This window comes from Chiloscyllium punctatum, chromosome 10, assembly GCF_047496795.1.
Source record: "Chiloscyllium punctatum isolate Juve2018m chromosome 10, sChiPun1.3, whole genome shotgun sequence".
Lineage (NCBI taxonomy): Eukaryota > Metazoa > Chordata > Chondrichthyes > Orectolobiformes > Hemiscylliidae > Chiloscyllium > Chiloscyllium punctatum.
This window is the reverse complement of record NC_092748.1, coordinates 68,340,371-68,366,047: the sequence shown is the minus strand read 5'-3', so window position 1 is coordinate 68,366,047 and position 25,677 is coordinate 68,340,371. Positions and strand designations below refer to the sequence as shown.

At 40.7% G+C, this 25,677-nt stretch overlaps 1 protein-coding gene across 2 annotated transcripts in view; it reads left to right on the top strand.

The window, feature by feature from the left end:
• Positions 1-25,677, top strand: part of marchf7 (membrane-associated ring finger (C3HC4) 7) — a 67,557-nt gene that overhangs the window by 23,878 nt on the left and 18,002 nt on the right. For both annotated transcript variants that reach the window (XM_072579431.1, XM_072579430.1), the window contains 6 exons: positions 6,677-6,805; positions 12,090-13,257; positions 18,333-18,508; positions 19,966-20,075; positions 21,610-21,723; positions 22,359-22,407. In XM_072579431.1, the coding sequence (XP_072435532.1) occupies positions 6,677-6,805; positions 12,090-13,257; positions 18,333-18,508; positions 19,966-20,075; positions 21,610-21,723; positions 22,359-22,407 (1,746 nt within the window). The remainder of the gene's footprint in view (positions 1-6,676; positions 6,806-12,089; positions 13,258-18,332; positions 18,509-19,965; positions 20,076-21,609; positions 21,724-22,358; positions 22,408-25,677) is intronic.

Genomic DNA, 25,677 nt, shown 5'->3' with positions numbered 1-25,677 from the left:
GTTTAGTGAGTGTGTCCCGTTGTTCTCTGAAATGTTCTGTAGTTTGGCGTTCTGTCTGTCCAATGTAGAGGAGAACACAGAGCAATGGCCACAATAGATGACGTATGGAGGTTCAGGAAAATCTGCCAGGTGTGGAAGGATCCTTTGGGGCCTTGGATGGAGGTTGGGGTGAGGTGTGGGTGCAGGTTTTATACCTCTTGCAGTGGCAAGAGAAGGTGCTGGGAGTGAAGGGTGGGTTGATGGGGGGTGGGATGGGGGAGTTGACATCGAGGACCCAACACTGGAGTCACAGAGTGAATGGTCTCAGTGGAATGCAGATGGAGTGGGGAGGGGAAATATGTCTCTGGTGGCGGGGTCTGTTTGAAGGTGGCAGAAATGGTAGAGGATGATGCATTATATCTGGAGGTTGGTGAGATGGAAGGTGAGGACCGAGGGGAAGAGTCTGTCCTTGTTGTGATTGGAGGTGTGGGGTTGAAGGTTGGAGGTGTGGGAAGCGGAGGGGATGCACTGGAAGGCATTGTTGACCAAGTTGGAGGGGAAATTGCAGTCCTATTATCTCCTCGTTTCTCTTTTTTTTTGTTTATTTTGACATCTCCATGAACTTAGTTGAAAATATGACATTGAAGTTAACACTTGTAAAAATCAGCCTGTCATTAGTCTGACCAGGGGGCTATAATGTGTTCAAGTCTTGTTCTTAAAGCTTTTGTCGAACTTCATGAAATCCATGAATTGTTCAAGTGGGAGATGGCATTAAAGGGTCATGCATGTAGCTCAAACAAGATAATAAGTCATTTCAGTGGAACAGACTAAAATTAGTTGTGCTAAGACAGTCAGGATTTTAAATATAAAATCTTATAAGATAAAATGGTTGAAACCTAGAGTTTTTTTTAAAGAATTAGGACCATAGAAAAGTGAACAGCCCGAGCCATAAGTCATGTTGGCCAAATGAACTGAAGAAGGGTTGCACTCAATGTTGACTTCTCCATCGTCTGTTGCTGCCTGGTTTGCTGTGTGCTTCTAGCCTCTTGCTTATCGGCCAAATTAACTAGCCGCCAATTCAAATCCCACTTAGAATCCTAGAGATGCACAGCATGGAAACAGACCCTTCAGTCCAACCTGTCCATGCTGACCAAATATCCCAACCCAATCTAGTCTCACCTGCCAGCATCCGGCCCATATCCCTCCGACTCCGCCCTATTCATATACCCATCCAAATGCCTTATAAATGTTGTAATTGTACCAGCCTCCACCACATCCTCTGGCAGCTCATTCCATACACGTACCACCCTCTGCGTGAACAAGTTGCCTCTTGGGTCCCTTTTATATCTTTTTCCCCCCCTCACACTAAACCTATGCCCTCGAGTTCTGGACTCCCCGGCCCCAGGGAAAAGACTTTGTGTATTTATCCTATCCATGCCCCTCATAATTTTGTAAAGCTCTAGAAGGTCACCCCTTACCCTCCAACACTCCAGAGAAAACAGCCCCAGCCTGTTCAGCCTCTCCCTGTAGCTCAAATCCTCTAACCCTGACAACATCCTTGTAAATCTTTTCTGAACCCTTTCAAGTTTCACAACATCTTTCCGATAGGAAGGAGACCAGAATTACATGCAATATTCCAATAGGGGCCTAACCAATGTCCTGTACAGCTGCAACATGACCTCCCAACTCCTGTACTCCATACTCTGACCAATTTAAGGAAAGCATACCAAACACCTCCTTCACTATCCTATCTAAATGCGACTCCACTTTCAAGGAGCTATAAACCTGCACTTCATGGTCTCTTTGTTCAGCAACACTCCCTAGGACCTTACCATTAACTGTATAAGTCCTGCAAAGATTTGCTTTCCCAAAATGCTGCACCTCTCATTTATCTGCCACCTCTCAGCCCATTGGCCCACCTGCGCAAGATCATGTTGTAATTGGAGGTAACCTTCTTTACTGTCCACTACCCCTCCAATTTTGGTGTCATCTGCAAACTTACTAACTGTACCTCCTTATGCTCGCATTCGAATCGTTTATGTAAATAACGAAAAGTAGTGGACCCAGCACTGATCCTTGTGGCACTCCACTGGTCACAGGCCTCCAGTCTGAAAAACAACCCTCCACCACCACCACCCTCTGTCTTCTACCTTTGAGCCAGTTCTGCATCCAATTGGCTAGTTCTCCCTGTATTCCATGAGTCTAACCCTGGTAATCAGTCTCCCATGGGGAACCTTGTCGAACGTTTTACTGAAGTCCATGTAGATCACATCTACCACTCTGCCCTGGTTCATAGCCTTCAGACACAGAATCCAGGTTCATTATAACTAAGTTGAGGGTTTTTGTCTCACTACCCAACTAGGCAATGAATTATTTTCTCTTGTAGACCCTAACCCTTCCACCAATCACCTTAAATCTGTGCCCTGGTAACAGACCTCTCTGCTAGGGACCATTGGTCTTCCCTGTCTACTTTATACAAGCCCCTCATTATTTTGTATGCCTCCATTAAGTTGTCCCTCAGCTTCCTCTGTTCTACCCAACCTTTCCTCCGACCTGTACTACTCAGGCACTAACAACAGTTTTGGAAGTCCCTTCTGGACTCTCTCCAAAGCTATTATGTCAATCTTGTAATGTGGTGATAGGAACTGTGCACATAATTCTGTCTGTGACCTCATTAATATCTTCAATAGTTCCAGTATTTACATCCCTGCTCTCATATTCAATACCTCATCTAATAAAGAAAAGCATCCCATATTCCTTCTTTACCACTAAATCTACCAGTCCTGTCACCGACAGAGACTTGGGGATGTGTAATCCAAGCTTGTAAATACCATTTACTTCTGAGTTATCAAGTACAGTATGGAAACAGACCCTTCGGTCCAACCTGTTCATGCCGACCAGATATCCTAAATTAATCTAGTCCAGTTTGCCACCATTTAGCCCATATCCCTCTTAAACTCTCATTCAGATAGCTATCCCGATACCTCTTAAATGTTGTAATTGTACCCACCTCCACCCCTTCCTCTGGCAGCTCATTCCATACACACACCACCCTCATGCGTGAAAAAGTTGTCCTTTTGGGTCCCTTTTAAATCTTTTCCCATCTCGCCTTAAACCTCTAGTTTGGTACTCTGCTACCCTGAGAAAAAGGCCTTGACTGTTTGCCCTACACATACACCTCATGATTTTATAAACTTCTATAAGATCACCCTCAGCCTCCACTCCAGAGAAAATAGCCCCAGGCTATTCAGCTTCTCCCTATAACCAACTCTGGTAACATTCTTGTAAGTCTTTTCTGAGCGCTTTGAAGTTCTTCTTTCCTTCCTATTAGCAGGGAGACAAGAATTGATCACAGTATTCCAAAAGTGGCCTAACCAATGTCCTGTCCAGCCTTAACATGACCTCCTAACTCCTGTCACTATCCTATATACCTGTGAGATCATACTTTTGAGGAACTATGAACCTGCATTCTAAGGTCTCTTTGTTCAGTAACACTCCCCAGGACCTTACTAGAAGTGTGTAAGTCCTGCTCTGATTTGCTTTTCCAAAATGCAGCACCTCTCATTTATCTAAACTAAATTCCATCTGCCACTCCTTAGTCCATTAGCGCATCTGTTCAAGGTCACATTGTACTTTTTGCTGTCACTGCACCTCCAATTTTGGTGTCATCAGCAAACTTATTAACTATACCTCCTATGTTCACATCCAAATCATTTATATAAATGATGAAAAGTATTGGACCCAGCATTAATCCTTGTACCCCACTGCTGGTCACTGGCTTCCAATTTGAAAAGCAATCCTCCACCATCACTCTCGGTCTCCTACCTTTGAGTCAGTTCTGTATCCAAGTGGCTAGTTCTTCTTTGTTCCATATGATCTAATCTTGCTAACCAGTCTACCATGCAGAACCTGTTGAATGCCTTACCGAAGTCCAGATAGATCCACCCACTCTGCCTTCATTAATTCTCTTTTGTTACTTGAAAAAACTCAGTTAAGTTAGTAAGACACGATTTCCCATGTACAAAGCCATGTTGACTATCCCTGAACAGTCCATGCAATTCTGTCAATATCCTCCTGTTTATTCTGTAGTCTCTTGCTTTTTGTCTTTCTCAAACTAATTTTACACTTCTGTCCATTTAAACTTCATCAACAATCATCAACAATCAAATGCATGTCAAATTGTTGTGGTTCGCAAATTTTCCAATTATACAGCCTACATTCAAGACCAAGTCATTAATACATATCGCAAACAACAATGGAGCCAAAACAAAGCATCATTAGAAATTACTTGCCCTTTGCAAAACCATCTGTCAACTGTTACACTTTGTTTCCTGTAACCGAGCCAGTTTTGGATCCAACTAATCACTTTCCCCTGTATTTCAGTGACTTCAGTTTTTAACAATCTGCCATTTGCGACCTTAATTAAGATCCACAGACAAAATTGATTGCACCACCCTCATCAATCCTTTTTGTTTCCTCAAAAGGACCAACTAAGCTAGCAAGATGTGAGCTTCCCTTCACAAAACACTGCTGACTATCCCTGATTAATCTCTGCATTTCCGAGTAGCAGATAATCCTATTTAAATATTGATTCCAGTTACTTACCCATCAGAGATCAGACTGCCTTGCAATTATTTGAAACATCCATTGCAACATTTTTGAATAATGCAACAAAGTTTGCAGACTTCCTATCCTCTGCCACCATGCCTACATCTGATGCGGCTTGGAAAATGATCCTCAGAGCATCCATTATTTCTTTCCTCACTTCCTTTTAAACAACCTAGGATACTATTCATCTGGCCGTGGCGATTCCTCCATCTTCAAAGAGGTTGATCACTTTGGTACTTCTGTTCTCATTATGCTTATTTATATAGTATTTCCACACTTCTCCTGTTCAACTGAAATATCTGCATCTTCCCTCTCCATTGTGAAGATAGAGAGAAAATGCTCATAGAGAGCCCTGCCTATATTCTCTGCACCCATGCACAGGTTACTATGTGGATCTCTGACAGGCACAGACTTTCCATAGACACCTTTTGCTCAATGTAATGAAAAAAAAATTACTGGTCAGTGTTTCTTTGAATCTTTCATTTCTGCTTTCCTAATTTTATTTTTCACTTCACCCCTTCACTTTCTGTACTTCTCCAAGACTCCTAAAGTATCACTTTTTTTGAGATTGTCATAAGCTCTTAATTTTCAACTTTATCTTAACTCCAGATTTGACAGTACCACCTTTTTAAAAATGAGAATACATCTACACTGTGCTTGTCGAATCTCACTTTTGCCTGGCATTGACTTGTCACTTACTTTCCTTCAGCGAGCCTTGGGCAGTCCTCCTCATTTACTCTTGTTCCATCTTTGTACCTTTCCATCATGATGCTAAATCTATTATCATTATCTCCAGTGCCATTTACTGCTACTTTAACCCCTTGCTCAGCTTCATTTCCCTGAAGCTAAATCTAGAATTCCATCATCTCATTGGCCTCATTACCTGCTAGCTTTAAAAATAAGCTTGCAATACAGTTCAGCAATTGTGTGCCTGCTGGGTCTTTCACACTAGTTTCCACTGATATTTTAGTCCCCAGTTAAAGTCCCTAGCTATTATGTCCTGTGTGGAACTTACTTGGATTCTCTTATCACTATTACCCTTTCACCCACATCTGTGATGCCAATGGCTGAATTTTCTTGACGACAGTTGCTCCTCACCAAAATCCAAAATGGAATACCGGTTAGCAAGCACCATAGACTTGGGACTCTGCACAGACTAGCTAGTTCTTTTAAACTGCCTGGCAGGCACCTATTCCTCACTGCCTGTATGCTTCTAACTTACTGGCTTCCTCCACCACACAGGTTTAACCCTGTGCAAGTTTAAGTCTGTCAATCTAGTCCCGGTGAGACCCTTGATATATCTGCACCTTTCAGCATGAGCCTTGGACACTGCTCTTACTGGTATGCCAATGTACAGAGCCTCCAATTGACTGACCGCTCTATAGCAGGACAGTTCTTAGAGATGTATAAGTTAAAGCATGGTACACTAAGTGGAGATGGATTCATCCTTGACATTTTACAATGAAGTGCAGAAAACCCACCCTCAATGCATTATGCAGATCCAGAATGCAGCAGCTAACAGTGAGTAACGTGTTTTGCAAAAAAATATTTGCTTAAAGTTTGATGGCAATCCATACTTTATTTATAACATAATGATAGTTGAATTGAAAAATTGAGAATGAGAGCCTGGAAAATGGAATGTTGCTTTTTAATATGGAGAGTAATAAAATTCCAAATGACATTCAGTTTGACTTTTCAGTCATTGGTTTAAAGTGTCTCTTTCAGTCTTGATTGCCATTTAAAAAATGGGCCTGAAGACAAATGTCTTGTGAACTGAGTGTATTGTTTTGATCAAATGAGTTGGTTAATTCATTTGATTTCCATGATGTTTCTTAATTTGAATTGGCTGAATAATAACTGCTGAAGAGCTCTGTGTGAATGTATCTAAGAATAGCCCAGAGCACAGCTGACTCATTAGATAGTGTACGCTAATATTTATAATATTGTTCACTCTTTTAAAAGCTGACAATTACATAGCTGCGCAGATCACTGTTTTACTTTTTTTGTTTTCAATATTGTATTGATTTGGATTGTATTCCTTGTGTAGTTTCAGAATTTGGTAAACAGAATTTTTTTCCTTGTGTCTCAGATTCGATGTGGAGGTGCTCTCCGTTTCCAAGATCATCAGCTGTGCAATTCAATTCAACATCTAGAGGTGAAACTATCTTCAGTGAAGGAATCGAGATGGAAAGGAGAACAGAGTCCAGACCTGTAGAAGGTGACAAACTTAGTCATGGAAATAACAATTAACCATGGGTACAACTTAATACCATTTACCCATTCGAAATGTTTTAGCATCACAGAGCACAGCAAAATCCTTTAGTCCAACCATAATCCCAGACTAAACTAGTCCCAGCTGCTTGCCCTTGGTCCATATTCCTCAAAACATATTCTTAATCATGCATTTATCCAAATGTCACTTAAACATTGTAACTATACTTGCATCCACCACTTCCTTTGGAAAACCACTGTTTAAAACAAATGTTCCCAGCAACATTCTAATAGATCTCTCCTGAAGCCTCTCCCATTTCATAATATCCTCCCTATAACAGGGCAACCAGAACTATACACCGTAATCTACAACTAGCCTCACCAACACCCTGAGCAATCCTCAACATGACATCCCAACTCTTATACTCAAAGGTCTGAGCAATGAAGGCAAGTGTGCTAAATGCCTTCTTAACCACCCTGTCCACATGTGACACAAACTTCCAAGAATTATGTACTTGAGCCCCTAGGTGTCTCTATTCTACTATCCTGCCCTTAAGTTTTACTAAAATGTTACATCATGCAGGGATATCTGGTTGGCATAGATGGGTTGGACCAAAGGGTCTGTTTCCATGCTGTACATCTCTATGACTCTATGCCACTCCTCAGTCCATTGACTGAATTGACCAAGCATTTGAATGTTTCATTCTTAAACTCGAAAAAATGATAGTCAGCTTTGTGTTTTAGAAGTGTTTTACAATCAACATCATGTCCACACTGCTTGCGACATTAAACTCCAATAATTATTGAGACCTTTGAAGTAGGTAGTTTCATTTTTCCATCGATAAAGAGGCCTTGTGATAACATCCCCGCATGTGAACTTGAAATTCTGAATTCACATTCCAATCCCACTCAGGACTTTATGACCAAGGAAGGTGTGTTCATAACATGGCCATTTGGATTGAGTGTCGACTTGTTAGTAGTTCAAACGTACACCAGTGACAGGTGGTAAGAATAGGAGAGATTCTTGGTCAGCCACATGATAAAAGGAATTTTGTCCCATCACTTTCCCTAGCTTCAGGCCACAACTCCAAGTGTATGTGACTTGAGCAGCTCTGACTCCTTAAGGTGCCAGTTGACTGGGCTGCTGGTGTGGGTCAGATTGGTGGCCATTTGATTCTTGGCTCCTGCTTGTGATGAAGTACCACTATGGGACTTACCTTTGGGCTGAGTACTTGAGGAAAGGAAAGAGCGATGTAAAAATGTGTTTTTATTTACTTGTAGTATAGCATCTTGCATGTTACTTAATTGCATAACTAGATAACTGAACTTCTAAGAGATTTTTCCACTTTTTGTGAACTTGTTGCCAGATTGCCTCTACTTCAATAGGTATTTAAAACAGGAATAAAGATTTTCAATCGAATCACTATTAGGAGTAATAGCAAAGGGATGAGGGCACCTATTTTTTTCAAATTTGTAATGGGAGTTTGTGGTTCAGATTTTTAAGATTTGCAATCTTCACTCAAGCACTGCACCAAATCTTTATATATAAAATAATTTGCAAGTTAGCAGCACATTTATTTCACCTTTGGTGCCAAGTACAATCCATTGATTCGTCCACGTGGCTACTATGGTAAATGTCAGCAGTCTACATGATATTGCAGTCAAGTTCATTATGATCTCATACCTGTATGCTGGCGGTCTCAACTTGTATAATTGCAAATATCTGCTGGCAAATTTTAAGCACCCTGATTTCCTTGTGTGCAGGATCCACTAACCACAGAGATTTTAAATCAACATTTGAGCCCCTGCTCTGTATATTAAAATATTGAATTCACATGTGGACCTTCAGGGGAGAACAAATTTAAAAACAAATGTTTTGTTAAAAGGGGAAACAGTCTTCCACTAGTCCTTTATAAGAAAGGTGTAATCCTTGCTGCTTTCAGGAAATTTGGCTTTCTTTCTAGATTTCTTTTCTGCATTTATAATGTGTTATCTGAAATAATTCCTGAATTCTAGAAACATCCTTTTGTTTAGGAGAATTAGTATTTTATGTGTAAGAGTAAACAGTGAGGTGCATGGTCGAATCACGTGGCACATGAAAAATAGAACATAGTGTACAGTACAGGCCATTCGGCCTTCGATGTTGCACTGACCTATGAGATTAATCTGCCTATCTAACCTACACCATTCCATTATTATCCATATGTATGTCCAAAGCCCATATAAATGCCCTTAACGTCGGCGAGTCTACTACTGTTGCAGGCAGACCATTCCACGCCCCTACTGTACTGAGTTAAGAAACTACCCCTGGTATCTGTCCGAAATCTATCACCCCTCAATTTAAAGCTATGTCCCTCGTGTTAGCCTTCACCATCTCGGGGAAAAGGCTCTCACTGTCCACCCTATCTAACTCTGATTATCTTACAAGTCTCGATAAGTCAACCTTCTCTCCAGTGAAAACAGCTTCCGTTTCCTCAGCCTTTCCTCATAAGACCTTCCTTCCATACCAGGCAACATCCTAGTAAATCTCCTCTGAACCCTTTCCAAAGCTTCCACATCCTTCCTATAATGCGGTGACTAGAACTGTATGCAGTACTCCAGGTCCGGCCTTAACGGTGTCTTGTACAGCTGAAGCTTGACCTTGTGGCTGCAAAATTCAAACCCCCTACCAATAAACACTAACACACCATATACCTCCTTAACAACCCTATCAACCTGGGAATTATGCATCTGGACACCTGAGATCTCTCTGTTCATCTACACTGCCAAGAACTCGGAGATCCGGGTTCAGTTCCCGCCTCAGGCGACTGACTGTGTGGAGTTTGCACGTTCTCCCCGTGTCTGCGTGGGTTTCCTCCGGGTGCTCCGGTTTCCTCCCACAGTCCAAAGATGTGCAGGTCAGGTGAATTGGCCATGCTAAATTGCCCGTAGTGTTAGGTAAGGGGTAGATGTAGATGTAGGGGTATGGGTGGGTTACGCTTCGGCGGGGCGGTGTGGACTTGTTGGGCCGGAGGGCCTGTTTCCACACTGTAAGTAATCTAATCTAAAAAAAAACTTTACCATTAGCCTGGTGCTCTGCATTCCTGTTAGTACTTCCGAAGTGAACAACCTCACACTTTTCTGCATTAACTCCATTTGTCACTTCTCAGCCCAGCTCTGCATCTTATCTATGTCTCTCAGTAACCCACAACATCCTTCGGCACTATCCACAGCTCTACCAACTTTAGTGTCACCTGCAAATTTACTAACCCATCCTTCTATGCCACATCCAGGTAATTTATAAAAATGACAAACAACAGTGGCCCCAAAACAGATCCTTGTAGTTCACCACTGGTAACGAGCTCCAGGATGAACATTTCCCATCAACCACCACCCTCTGTCGTCTTTCAGCTAGTCAAATCAGCTTGGCACAGTGACTGTGTTTAGCATTGCTGCCTCACAGCGCCAGGGACCCAGGTTCGATTCCAGGCTCGGGTAACTGTCTGTCTGTGTAGAGTTTGCACATTCTGTCCGTATCAGCATGGGTTTCCTCTGGGTGCTCCGGTTTCCTCCCACAGTCCAAAGACATGCAGGTTAGGTGAATTGGCCATGCTAAAATGCCCATTGTGTTATGTGCATTAGTCACAGGGAAAGAGGGTTGGTGTCGACTTGTTGGGCTGATGGGCCTGTTTCCACACTGTAGGGAATCTAATCTAATTTCTGATTCAAACTGCTAAATCAACTTCAATCCCGAAACTCAGTATTTTGTGCAATAACCTACTGTGTGGAACCTTATCAAATGCCTTACTGAAGTCAATATATGCCACCTCAACTGCTTTATCTTCATCCACCTGTTTTGTCACCTTCTCAAAGAACTCGATAAGATTAGTTAGGCACGACCTACCCTTCACAAAACTGTGTTGACTATCCCTAATCAAATTATTCCTTTCCAGATGATTACAAATCCCATGTGTCATAACCTTTTCCAACACCTTACCCACAACCTGACGTAAGGCTCACTGGCCTATAATTACCCAACTCCCCTCCTTAAACAAAAGAACAGCAGTTTTCTGGTACTGCTCCTGTCGACATTGGTGACATAAAGATCGAAGCCAAAGGCTCTGCAATCTCCTCCCTGGCTTCCCAGAGAATCTGAACATAAATTCCATCCGGCTCACAGGCTTATCTATTTTCGGATCTCCCAAAATTGCTAAAACCTTCTCTTTGTTAACCGCAATCCCATCCAATCTCGTAGCCTGTACCTCCGTATTCACTCTAACATTGCCCTGTTCCAATGTGAATACTGACGAACAGTACCCATTAAGCACTATGATTTCCCTATGATTCTACACACGACTTTCCACGACTGTCTTTAATTGGCCCTAATCTTACTCTTGTCATTCTTTTATTCCTGGTATCCCTATAGAAGGGCTTAGGGTTTTCTTTGATCCTGTCCGCCAACAACATCTCATGTCCCCATCCTGGCTCTTCTAAGCCCTCTTTAGATCTTTTCTGGCCAACTTATAACTCTCAACAGTCCTAACTGAGCCGTCATGCCTCATCCTCACGTAGGCTGCCTTCTTTCTCTTGACAAGAGCTTCAACGTCTTTAGTAAACCATGACTCCCTCTCTCAACCACTACCTCCCTGCCTAATAGGTATGTACTTATCAAGGACCTGCGGTAGCTGTTCCTTGAATAAGCTCCACATTTTCAAATGTGTCCATCCCCTGCAGTGTCCTTCCCCATCGTTTGCATCCTAAATTTTGTCTTACCACATCATAATTACCTTTTCCCCCAGTTATACCTCTTTCCCTGCAGTATATAACTATCCCTGCCCATTGCTATTGTAAATATAACCGAATTGTGGTCACTATCGCCAAAGTGCTCACCTACCTCCAAATCTCACACCAGGTTGGGTTCATTCCCTGGTACCAAATCCAGTATGGCATCACCCCTTGTTGGCCTGTCTACGTACTGTGTCAGAAAACCCTCCTACACACATTTGAACAAAAACTGAACCATGTCCCCTCCTGGCTCTAACGGAACCGTGTCTCAAAATCTAAGCTATCTAAACTATAATATTCCCAGTCAATATTGAAGTTAAAGTCTCCCATAATAACTACCCTGTTATTCTATTCTATTGACTGGTTTGCTACTGATGCATCTGATATGGTAGGTCAGCTGCCAAATAAGCATTCACTCTATTATGGTACTCATAACATTTGCATGGACTTCTTTAATATATGTAAAGCTATATTAAGAGTTTTTTAATTTGAGGGTTTGTTTAATTTTGATATACTTCCTACTGCAGGTGTTGAAAATCGAATTCTATCCACTGCACAAGGCGCAAGGCCAAGGCTTGGTTCTTTGAGACACACCGCATCAAATCTAAGTGAATTACACTCTCCTCCTTCAGATGGCCGATCTGTGTTCTTGAGAGATTCTAGCAGAAATTCTCCCAGGTCCTCTAATAACAGCACTGCCTTTTCAAACATTGAAGTGACACCACAAAGAAGTACAGAATGTGGTTTTATTCTGAGTAGAGCTGGCTCTGGAACTTCGGAATCAATAACCTCACAAAGGAGAAATATGTCTGTGTTGCAGCCAAGATCACCAAATGACTTCGCATCAGAGTCTAGCAGCAGATGTAGACCAAGACAGCTATTGTCCCGTCTGGCATCCAGTATGTCTTCAACTTTCTCTAGCAACCGAAGACCTAACCAAGGGCATTCAAATATAAGGTCTTTTGAAGCAGCGTGTTCCATTGGTCATTCAACCGACATTTCATTAGGTGAAAGACAAAATTTAGCACAAGCTAATAGCTCTGGTAGGCGTGAAGCTACCAATTTTTCAAATAATCGATCCTCTGAATCTTCTCAGGGATTTGGATTTTTAAGATGGAGACGACTAGGAGTATCAAACATTTCACAGTCTCAAAATGCTAATGATAGTGTAGAGAGTTTGCCAAACTTGAGGCAAGATGATTCTGAATATAGAAATACTGCTTCGTGGTTATCATCTTCGTTACGAAACAGATGCACCCCTCTTTTCAACAGAAGGAGAAGAGAAGGAAGGGATGAAACTGCAAGAATGGCTGCCACACCTAGTAGTACTATTAATGAAGCCAGAGTAGAACAGCCATCAGTCCTCCAAAGAGAAGTTAGAATGTTTGAAAACTCAAGCAGGGAACAATCAAATGTTACCCAAGGTGCTACTGCAGCTGCTTCAGGGGCTTTGAGCTCCACCTTTTGCACTCCATCTGTACCAGAGAGCCCTCGAGGTCGAAGTACTTCAGGAATTGCAGGGATATTCCCTAATTCTGTCATTCGCCTTTCTATGCCATATGGCCTTGGAGATGAATTCTCAGATAATATACTGATAGCAGTTGACTTCGCAAACCATGTAAATACTCATCAAGAGAAACAGAAAACTGCAAGTGCATCTAAGGACCCAGAAAAACTCAGAAAAATACAGGAAAGGTATGTTTTATGCACTTGTTAATATAACCTATTACCTGTAGAATTCCTCTAAGCATCAGTTTGCTGATATACTCCGAAACTTTCTCTGCACTTCAATCAGATTTCCCTTGATTAGCTGGCCTGTATATTTGTTGTTTGTTCACAAAAGGGATTTTCTTTACTACATCACAACTACATCTTTAATACAAATGCAATAGCCAGGTTGCTGTAAATTCAGAAATAAAAACACAAAATGCTGGAGAAACTCAGCCGGCTTAGCAGCATCTATGGAGAGAGAAACAGCTGACTATACAAGTCCAGTATGGAGCAGAGAGAGGACTCCTGCCCAAAGAAGGGAGTCGAAGGTAACAGCAGAAAAGTTGATTTGTTGTGTTGTGCCTGTAATTCACTGAGGTAGGGACATAGTGTTAGATGAAGACCACTGCTTGAGGGATGACCCTCCCCCCGCCTTCCCCCCCCCCCCCCATCTCCCCCCCACGAGACCTGTTGATTTTTCTCCAATATTTTTTGTTTTTATTATGAGTCTTTGGATGTGATATTATTTGCAGGGAATATAATACTCCAGCCTGTGACTTGTAGCAGGAGGAGAAAATAATGACTGTCATCTTTGTGGGAATTGGCTTGGTCTGGAGGTATTGTGAATAATAGAGGTTCTTCAGAAGATTTCTGAGCCAAGTGGCTGTTCGTTCTTTGAAGTAAGCAGCTTAAAGTTTACATGTCTATAAGCTTGATGAGTAATGGGTTTGAAGACATTTCTTCCCCTCTCTATTCTGCGCGCAGAAGCACCTTAACAACTCAACAATGTTAAAACATATTTTTGTAGTTGTACTGGATGTGCAATGGCCATTTCAGATTGTTTGTTCCTTGGTTTCTCAATAGAAAATTAACTTCTATTGTTGCGTTATGTAATGAGTACTGAAAAATATTTCAATTTTAGTGAATAATCTTTGTTCCTGTTGGCCTGATTCATAAAATCAGTCCAGAACTAGAGGGCAAAGCTGTAGGGTGGGAGGGGAAAGATATAAAAGAGACGTAAGAGGCAACTTTTTCACACAGAGGGTGTTACGTGTATGGAATGAGCTGCCAGAGGATGTGATGTAGGCTGGTACAATTGCAACATTTAAGAGGCATTTGGATGGGTATATGAATAGGAAGGGTTTGGAGGGATATGGGCTGGGTGCTGGCAGGTGGGACTATATTTGGGTTGGGATATCTGGTTGGCATGGACAGGTTGGACCCAAGAGTCTGTTCCCATTGCTGTACATCTCTATGACTCTATGTACAGCACAGAAACAGACCCTTTGGACCAACTTCGTTCATTAGCAGAGGGATTGAATTCAAGAGTCGTGAAGTGATGTTGCAGCTGTACAGGACTTTGGTTAGGCCACAGTTGGAGTACTGTGTGCAGTTCTGGTCGCCTCACTTTAAGAAAGATGTGGAAGCTTTGGAGAGGGTGCAGAGAAGATTTACCAGGATGTTGCCTGGAATGGAGAGTAGGTCGTACGAGGATAGGTTGAGAGTTCTCTGCCTTTTCTCGTTGGAACGGCGAAGGATGAGGGGTGACTTGATAGAGGTTTATAAGAGGAATAGATAGAGTAGACAGTCAGAAACTTTTTCCCCGGGTACAACAGTGTGTTACAAGGGGACATAAATTTAAGGTGAAGAGTGGAAGGTATAGGGGAGATGTCAGGGGTAGGTTCTTTACCCAGAGAGTGGTGGGGGCATGGAACGTGCTGCCCGTGGGAGTGGTAGAGTCAGAATCATTGGCGACCTTTTAAGCGGCATTTGGATAGGTACATGGATGGGTGCTTAATCTAGGATAGAAGTTCGGCACAACATCGTGGGCCGAAGGGCCTGTTCTGTGCTGTATTGTTCTATGTTCTATGTTCTCTAACTCGTCCATGCCACCCAGGTATCCTAACCTAATCTAGTCCAATTTGCCAGTACTTGGCCCACATCCCTATCGATCCTTCCTATTCATGTACCCATCCAGATGCCTTTTAAATGCTGTAATTATACCAGACTTCTCCACTTCCTCTGGCAGCTCATTCCATACACGCACCACCCTCTGCATGAAAAAGTTCCCCCTTGGGTCCCTTTTTATATCATTCCCCTCTTGGCCTGAACCAATGCGTTCTACTTCTGAACTCCCCCCACCCCTGGGAAAAGACCTTGTCTGTTTATCCTATCCATGCCCCTCATGATTTTGTAAGCCTCAATAAGGTCACCCCTCTGCCTTTTGACGGTCCAGGGAAGACAGCCCCAACCTATTCAGCGCCTTCCTATAGCTCAAATCCTCCAACCCTGGCAACATCCTTTTAAATCTCTTCTGAGCCCTTTCAAGTTTCACAACATCCTTCTGACGTTAGCCTAACCAATGTCGTCCTGTACAGCCGCAACATGACCTCCCAACTCCTATACTCAGTGCTCTGACCAATAAAGGAAAACCTACCGAGTGCCTTCTTCACTATCCCATCTACCTGCGACTCTACTTTCAAGGAGCTATGAACCTGCACTCCAAGGTCAGCAACGCTCTCTGGGACCTTACCATTAAGTATATAAGTCCTGCTCTGATTTGCTTTTCCAAAATGCAGCACCTCACGTTTCCTCCCACAGTCCAAAGACGTGCAGGTCAGGTGAATTGGCCATGCTAAATTGCCCGTAGTGTTAGGTAAGGGGTATGTAGGGGTATGGGTGGGTTGCGCTTGGGCAGGTTGGTGTGGACTTGTTGGGCCGAAGGTCCTGTTTCCACACTAAGTAATCTAATCTAATCTAAACTCCATCTGCCACTTCTCAGCCCATTGGCCCATCTGATCAAGATACCATTATAATCTGAAGTAACCTCCTTCACTGTCCACTACATCTCCTCCAATTTTGGGGTCAGCAGAAAACTTAGTAACTAATGTTCACATCCGGATCATTTCAATAAATGACAAAAAGCAGTGGACCCAGCACCGATCCTTGTGATATATGACTGGTCACAGACCTCCAGTCTGAAAAGCAACCCTCCACCACCACCACCACTATCTATCTGTCTTCTATCTGTGAGCCAGTTCTGTATCCAAATGGCTAGTTCTCCCTGTATTCCATGAGATCTAACCTTGCTAACCAGTCTCCCATGGGGAACCTTGTCAAACACCTTACTGCAGTCCCTATAGATCATGTCTACTGCTCTGCCCTCATCAATCCTCTTTGTTATATCTTCAAAAAAACTCAATCAAGTTTGTGAAACATGATCTCCCACACACACCGCTATTGCAATTTCATGTACAAATGTTTTCATGTAAAGTCAAATTATTTTCGACTGTGTGTGGTATGAATCTATCATTTCTGACAATTTGAAATAACTGATGAAATTGCTGAGAAAATAGTACTCTCTAAAAGTGAGTCAATTTTGTATGCATTCGTTTGTTTTCAAATGATATTTTACAGGAAGAGTCTTTTTAGTTAATAGAATTGCCAAAGAACTACCTGCTATACATCATATTTAGACTGAAATGTTAACTTTTGAAAGGAGCAGCAAGCCATTGTCCCTCAAATTGACCAAGCATTGTCCTCTCTCGTTGTGTTGTTGGGGTTGCAAAACAAGAGAGAGCTTGATGTCCTTTGTTAGATGACTAATTTCTGGTTTTAGATACTGTTTCTATGCCTGATTTGAGAGGGAGAGGGAACAGACAGATTGTTGAACATATGAATCACTTTATTCACCTGTTGGGCATAGAAGTCAACTTAACTTTCAATAGTATACTTGATTTTTCACTCTTTTAATCATATTGATTGGAGTTCTTTCTTGATCCAATATTCGGGTATTGATCAATACCCGAACACTTTAAAATAAAAGCCTTGGAAAGCTAAGCCTAAAATTAAACTACATAAACTTGCTGATGTTCGTAATTATTTCATGGAAAGCCCAGATATTAGAAAGCACCATATAATTGGTTGTTCCGCTATAACATCTTTTCATCGGCGTGAATTGGCTATAATGTGATTGACGCATTGTTTGGATAACGCAAACATTCTACTGAACAGGTATAGCAATTTTCCTATGAGCAATTTTCTATCACGGTTTTCCATAGCATGAGGTTGCAGAGGAACACAACTGTCGCTTATAGCAGAACAACCTGCACCTCAACAAGTACCTCCCTGCCCAAACAGTCAGATAATGTTCCTACTAATATTGATATAACTTGTTCACAAATTCATTGAGTAAAACTTGTTGACCGATAGTTGGACCTCCCACTTCTTTAGCCAAGATTATCAGAGTGCCTATCTTTTATGATTTATTTCTAATTATGCAAATTTTACAAGTTGAAACTTCTAAGTGTGTGTATTGTTCTTAATGCAGGATCTGATTTAGTCCAAAGGTATCCATGCAATGGGCAAGGCATGTCTCTTAACATTCAAGAGGACTAGAACTCCTGTCCTGAATTTTGTTTTAAATTGCTTTAGGGATTTTAAAGGCGCAGTTATTTTTTTGTGAAACCATGTTCACTCGGATGTGGTTATTCCTTTGCAAATCTGGAAGTGTGATATTTGGTTATTTGAAAATTTCACATAAGCCTGGATCAATCCTTAACTGGTGTCAATGCATTCCCTTCATGCTAGAATAACTGAGTAGGCAGTGAGATTTTGTGTGCAATTCCCTAGTCCAGGGATACTGATTTTAGCACTCCGGTGGAATCTGTGTTCTGCAGTACCCCAGAGCAATTGTAGAGTCTGTGCTGCTAATAAACTTTTGGAGTAAAGCAAGGCCCCAATTTGGTCAACTTCCTGTTAAAGTCCATGTTTGTCCAACTTCATTCCTCAATTTTTCTTCATGGTATGAAAATAAATCTTTAAAAATCCAACAATACTACAACAAGATAAGTTGCAAAAAATCTTAAAAGCTGTTTTTTAAAAGATGGATCAAGTTAGATGTTTTGGTATATTGAACTAGAAATTTCAATCTAATGACGATAACGACTTGGAATTCAAATCTTTAATGTTGTAGCAGCAGCCTTTCTATTTTTCTGTTTCATGTTGCAACAATGCAAGATTGTGTATTTAATTTTCTCATGTATGTTTCTATATGACAGCTTGCTTTTAGAGGATTCTGATGATGACGAAGGTGATATCTGCCGTATTTGCCAAATGGGAGCTGGAGCTACGACACCTCCAAATCCTTTAATACAGCCATGCAATTGTACTGGTAGCTTGCAATATGTTCATCAGGAATGTATGAAGAAATGGTTGCAATCAAAAATAAATTCAGGTAATATGTGCATTTAGGTGAGCAGTATGGTGGCCAGTAAATACTTGATCTTACTTATTTCTTACAGCTAGATGCTCAATAACTTGGATTTGGACTGAACTTTCCAAGTTATTTGCCAAAAGTGTTTCTGAAAGGCTTGTCTTTCCTTGATCATGCTCTACCACCTTTCAGGATGGAGCTGCACTTAAAACTACAGCCCTCCCCTGCGAGCTCTGGTTTCTATATCTAATAGAATAGAAGCTTAGAAAATAAGAGCAGGGCAGGTAGAGAGAGCATTTTGTAAAGCATACTATGTTCTCAACTTTTTATTAAAAGGGACATGGAATACAATAGCAAGGATGTGGTTTTGAACTTACACAAGACAATTGTTGTACCTTGCAAGAAGAATTGTGCACAGTTGTGGGCGCCACAATATAGGAAAGACGTGAATGAATTGGAGAGAGTGCAGAAGCAGTTTATAAAAGTGCTTCCAAGAATGGGAAACTTCAGGCATGACAATAGATTGAAGAAATTAGGACTGTTTTCTTTGGAGAGAAAAAGGCAAAGAGGAGATTTGGCAGAGGTTTTCAAAATCTGAGCAGACTGGACAAAGTAGATAGGGAGAAACTGTTCCCATTCATAAAAGAAAAAGATGAGAGTGCATGGATTTAAGATGTTGCTTGAATCTTTCACATGGGTTATGGAATGTAGAAATGTGGTGAAGGCTGGTTCATTTGTTGCGTCCAGGAAGGCACTGATGATGATTTGGCTGGAAATGGTGTAAAGGGATACAGGACAAAGTTAGGAGGTTGTGCCTGCACTAGTTCTATTCCTTAGTACCAAATGGCCACCACCTGCGCTGTAACAGTCCTGAGAGGAGCAGGAAAAGGTCATTCAGCCCTTCGAGCTTGCTTGGCCATTCTCATAGCTAATCATACAACTTAACATACTGTTCCTGCTTTCTCCCTGCACCCTTTGATTCCTTTCACCCAAAGATCTATATTCTTCTTGAAATAAGTATTGGGATATGGATCCTTTGATTTTTTTTTTACCCCTGTATGTTCTCAAATGTATGGGCTTCAGGTACTGATGAGAAGTAAAACTTCCCAATTAATAAAGTCCCTATCGATTTGAACACTGTTGAAGGCCATTGAACAGATTGTCTACCCGCCTGCCATTTACTTTTTGAAGGTTCTGTCTTGATTAGGATTCATGTGAATTAAGAGAACCAAATCACAACTGGCATTCACTTTATATTTGATTTTCGTCATCTCAAACTATCCAGGATTGATTGCTGTCTGACTCAGTATAAATTGATGAGGGGGCAGCATTAATTAGCATACTTGTATACTTCATGTGAATGATAACGATGAAGAATAACTGACGTGTGTGTTAAGGCATGATTATATTGTATTAACAAAATAATAAATGTATAACCAAACACGTTGAATAGATATTGTCTACTAAACCCAATACAGGTGCTGATTTGACTGCTATAACCACCTGTGAATTGTGTAAAGAGAAGCTGCAGCTGGATTTTGAAGATTTTGACGTTCACGAATTGTATAGAATACATGCAGATGAACAGGTGTGTATAGGTTGCATAGCCTTTATAATTGACTGTTTCCAATGAATGCAAATATTGAATGTAGTTAATTATTTGTTTCATATTGTTATGAAATTCATTATTGATCTTGGCAAGGTATTCACTTTGTATTGTCCTGTAATTCTAGGGATCCATTTAGGAAAAGCTTTGCTTGACTCTCAATTCTCTGGAACAGTTGTAGGCACCATATTTTAAAAGTTGCTATGTCTCTTTCTGTCACCCCTGGAACTTTGTTCTGTTTGAGCAACAATCTTGTTGGGAAATGATCAGGATTTTGAATTCCCCATTCAAATTTCCAATCCGTTGCATCTGTGTTAGTGTGCAATTACTAAATTTCATGCCAAGTATTTATTTCCTTTTAAAATACAGTCCTTGTTATCTAGCCTCTCAATTCTAAATGAGAGCAATTCTTGGATGAGTCAGTGGGATATTGTTTTTGAGTGAGAGTTACAGGGAGGGGAGAAAAAAGGGAAAGAGAAAAAAAATACTCAGCTCCCACAGCTAGTTCAAGTGTTCTGATGTCTGTTTGTTTAGTGAGACTTCAAGACCAAGAGAGTCCAGTTTTGGTGCTTGATCAGTGCCAAATTGGCTAATTTCTGCTTGAGTAAAGGTATTTCACATTATCTCAAAAGTCTCTGGGGCACTACAGTTGACATCAATATCCCAGAGTGAGGAAGAAGAAAGTTGACCAGGATTCTTATCCTGTGTTATCCAACAATGAAACATTCCTGTTTGCCTAAGATCAATGCAATGGAAGTCCAATACAAATTTGCTCCTGGATGTGGTCTCAAAGGAAAAAAATCCAACTTGAATGGCAAACTCTCTATTCTGGATGTTTTTTAATCAATTTGTTCAGGCACATGTCTGGTCTAGATGAAACTTGAACCCAGGCCACTCGCCCACAAGTAGGGACATTACCACTGCTCCACAAGAGCTCTATTTATATATATATTTAAAAGACTTATGAATATCGTAGTTGTACTTGTGCATTCCTACAGTTTAGAATAATCTATCCTGTTGTAAATAGATATTTGAATTGTTCTCCCGATGTAAACGGAACTTTCATAGATGATCGGGAGAGAAATATTGTAATGTAAGCTATTTCTACCTGCAAGAGTTGCCATGTGAATCTGGCTCAATCTGACATTTGGAAATTCACTTTCTTTTTCTGGAAGAAAATATTCTCCCTTTTTTAAAATTCTGCTTAAATCCCATACATCTATTAGGTTTTTAAAAACACTGAATAAATATGCAGGTGCAGGCAAAGGGAGCTGAAACTTGAAAAATCAGTTATTGCTTTCTCCTGCTGAAAGGAAATCCTGTACAGTACATATTCATTATTCAAAGTTAATTCTGTCTCACTTTTTGGGCCTTTAACAACTGCATATTGTCAGTCTTGCACTAATTTTTAATGAGTAAAGATAGTAAACTCAATAAATCTTTGTATATTTGCTTATCAGTCGTATGGATTTCTTGTTTTAAGGTTCTGTGCAATTTCTTTTACAATTTTATTTAGGCACAATATGAATTCATCAGTTCTGGTCTCTACCTTGTTCTGTTACTTCATCTGTGTGAACAGAGATTTTCTGACATAGTGGGTGGCACAAGTGAATCACGGACTAGACTTCGGGTAAGTGATTAAGTGAAATATGGAATACAAAAATAACTAATCTGAAGAGTAGAAACTAAGAAATGTGATTTTAAAGCATTTCCTTTTGAACATTGACAGTGTGTTATTTGCATCAGAGTAACTTTTTATGTAACTGAGTAATTGTTGTCAACTTAATGGCAAATAGCTTAAGTCACTTCAATGCTTTGTCACTGTGGGCAGCTATTTTCTGAAATTATCTGCACTGCAAGGTAGGCAACAAGTCAAGCAGTTATTTGATTTACTTCAGGATGCAAAAGGGATTTTAAAATTTTAATCAGGTTAAATGTGATTTGCTAGCTTCCTGATACCTTATTTATAAAGTTGTGGACTATTGTTTGAGTTTCATGTGAAACCTCCTAGCTTGTGTAAATCGTATCGGAAGAACCAAATCAGTGACTACTTTGGATCATTTGAGGAAGTGGCTCACCAGTGCAAAGTTCATTGATGCGGTTGTAAACTGAATGTTACTAATTCAGCACTGTGCAACAAGACTATCTACCAGCTGGGTGGTGTTGTGTTTGAAAGTTGTACTGCCCTTTTTGTTCCCCCCCTCTTTGGTACATGGGTGAAGCCAGATATTTGGTTTTGACGTTATCCACTTTTCTTACTTTCAGTTCATCCATCTGGCAAGAACCCTTCAGCAGCACATACAAGATCTTGAAAGTAGGTTTTTTGGATACCCTTTAGGGCCCTAAATTGGTCTTTGTTGCCCATTATTAAAATTGTACTGTATTTTCAGTCTGTTTGTGAAAACGTATTGGCATGCTGTTCTGGAAGTCCAAGCACAAGAACATTTCAGAAAGTTATAATCCCAAAATGCTAAAACTAGACACTGTAAATGTGTAAAGTTGTCTTAATTTAAAAATTAAATTGAGCACTTTTTTTATTGACTGAAAAGATAGATGTGTACAACAGGTTTCAAAGACATCTACCAGAAAACGTAATGATTCTTAAAGAAGCAGTACTGATACAATTGAAATATTTGCATTTGCCCCCATTTTACAATATACTGTATGAACTCTTTACAAGAAGTCAGGAATATGTGTTAGTACAACTTCTGACTCCAAGTAACTACTTTTCGATATCTCAACTTATTCAGATTTAGGAATGACAAGCGCATACATCCCTCTGATCATCCCAAGGAAATACAAATAATTATGGATGAATTATATTATTTAAGGGTGGGGGTTTGAGTTCAGAAGTAGGGTTTTTTAACTGGAGTTATACGTGAGACCATTCCTGGAGTATTGTATATTGATTTGGTCTCCATACCTAAGAAGGAATATATTTGCCATAGAGGTAGCTGAATTTCCCTAGGCTAATTCTGAGGATGAAAGACCTATAAATATGGATGTAGGTTTGCTCGCTGAGCTGGAAGGTTCATTTTCAGACGTTCCGTCAACATACTAGGTAACGTCTTCAGTGACCCTCTGGATGACGCTCTGCTGGTGTTTCCTGCTTTCTATTGGGTTTCCTTGAGTTGGTGATGTCATTTTCTATGGTGACGCGATTTCCTATTATAATGCCATTTCCTATTATATCATAGGAAATGACATCACAGATCCAAGGAAACCTAAACATATAAATAGAAAGCAGGAAACACCAGCAGCGCTTCATCCGGAGGCTCACTGAAGATGTTGCCTAGTATGGTGATGAAATGTCTGAAAATGAACCTTGTAGCTCAGTGAGAAACCTACACCCAGAACCTCAAACTGAGCTACAAATCTTCTCAAAACTCGCTGGAACTACAATGTGATTAGAGATTGGTTTGGTTTGACTTGGCTTGTATTCACTAGAGTTTAGAAAGATGAGAGGGTATCTGATTGAAAGATGAAGGGTATCTAAGAGAACTGGACCAATTTAATTCGGGAAGGGCATTTACCCTGTTATGGAGTCGAGACCCAGGGAACACAGTCTCTGGATATGTGATGAATCATTTAGGCTGAGATGAGGAAAATGTCCTTTCCTCGGATGTGGCATTGAAATAGAGGATTAGCCATGATCATATCGAATTACAAACTGGGTTGACAAGCTGAATGACCTACTCCTGCATAGTTTCTGATTCTGTAGATGTGTTAAAACTGGCTTTTCATCATTTGTGTAATGTACCTCCATGTAAACGAAGGAACTAGCTGTAAATGATTCCTTCACAGTGCTTGTCTGGAGAGTGTGGTCCATCTTGCTGATGCGGCTGATCCCAAAAAGAGATGCATTAGTTTTCTTTTCAGTGAAATCTGTTCCTTTTTCTATTCCTGTTTTGATGACTTGCATCACCCACAGTGCACTTGAATAGATATTTAAGGTCTTAAATAGAGTTTCTGAAGCACTTCTGGCAAAGTTATGCACTGAAAAGTTGTAGTTCCAAAGAATTTCCCAGACAGAATAGTTTGAGAAATCCTGAAATGGCTATTGTCGCTGTTGATGGCTCACATGTGTCAACATCTTGGCTAGTAAAATGGAGAAGCAATCACTCCCTGAAGTGCTATACTGCAACAAATAATCAATGCCTTTAGGAGATGGAAATTGAATTACTTAATCGGAAAAGTGAAAGGGAATAACAATTCAGAAAAGCTTCTTAATATTTTGGTTATAGTGTAGAGATGTATAGCATGGAAACACACCCTTCGGACCAACTCGTCCATGCCAGCCAGATATCCTAACTTAATCTGGTCCAATTTGCCAGCACTTGGTCCATGTCCCTCTAAAGCCTTCCTATTCATATACCCATCCAGACGCCTTTTAAATGCTGTTATTAAATTGTAATTGTAACAGCCTCCACCACTTCCTCTGGTAGCTCATTGGAAGAATCTGTAATACAACAGGCATTATTATTAACAGCACCACAGGAAGTGTGAACTGTCCAGGGAAGTCTGTTAAAGGATTGATTTCTCTTTTGGTGCTGGGAAGAGCAGGATTTATCCAATAAAGCTGCTTTTAAAAAAGAGGACCAGGGTAATTTATTAGGTCACAAAAGACAAAAATAATTCACTTTACTCACAGGTTGTAGAAAGCAGGAATCCTCCGTCTTCCAAGAGAGGAGTTGCTCCCAAGGTGGTTAAAAGGTATAAGAAGAGGCATTTCATTAGCTGTTGAGTAGGTTACTCAAGGCATGGATCAAGTGGGATGAACACGCACTTTCCTATTTTCTGTTGGTCTGTGGAACTTTGGAAGGGCTGTCTTAAAAATTGAATCAGGTGGGAAAATTGGCCCAAGGTACCGTTCCTTCAGTGAGAAATGGATGACCAACCCTGGTTAGAAATTACTTGTAAAATGTTGTGATATTCATGAGTAACAATGGTCGAATTTCTCTCAAGCAGAATCCTTATTACCCAAATAGTCAAGGTGGCAGAAACACCACAGGTTTAACTTCAGGCTGTACCATCTGGATTTCCACAAATGATGATCAAGTGTGATATAAAACTGCCATTCTAAGCTAGGTTTTATTTCCATTCCCATCATTGTCCATTCTCATTAATTGTTTAGGTATGCAATATGCTGGCATTCTACAAATGCTATATTTAATGGCACTAATAATAGGTGTGAGCAATTTGGTCACCTGAAGTTCACTGTTTGATAGCACAGTTTAATTTTCCTCCTAAACACTTTTTTATATATGCATTGGGATCAAAGCAACCTGCAGCAGTTCTAATTAAATAAAGAATTTGCAAGAGTGCTAGCATTTGACCGGAAACTGAAGTGGACCAGCCATTTAACAACTGTGCTACAAGACCAGAGTTTCGGAAGCAAAGAATTCTGTAACAATTAACTTCCTTTCTGATTCCTTTAAAACCCATCCACAAGTTAGGAAAGTGATAGAATACTTGAAAAACGAGTGAAGCTCCAACAACACTCTAACCTCAACGCCATCCAGGAAAAGCAGCCCACTTGATTAGCTCCCGCATCTAACACCGATCAACGTGCATTCTCTATAGT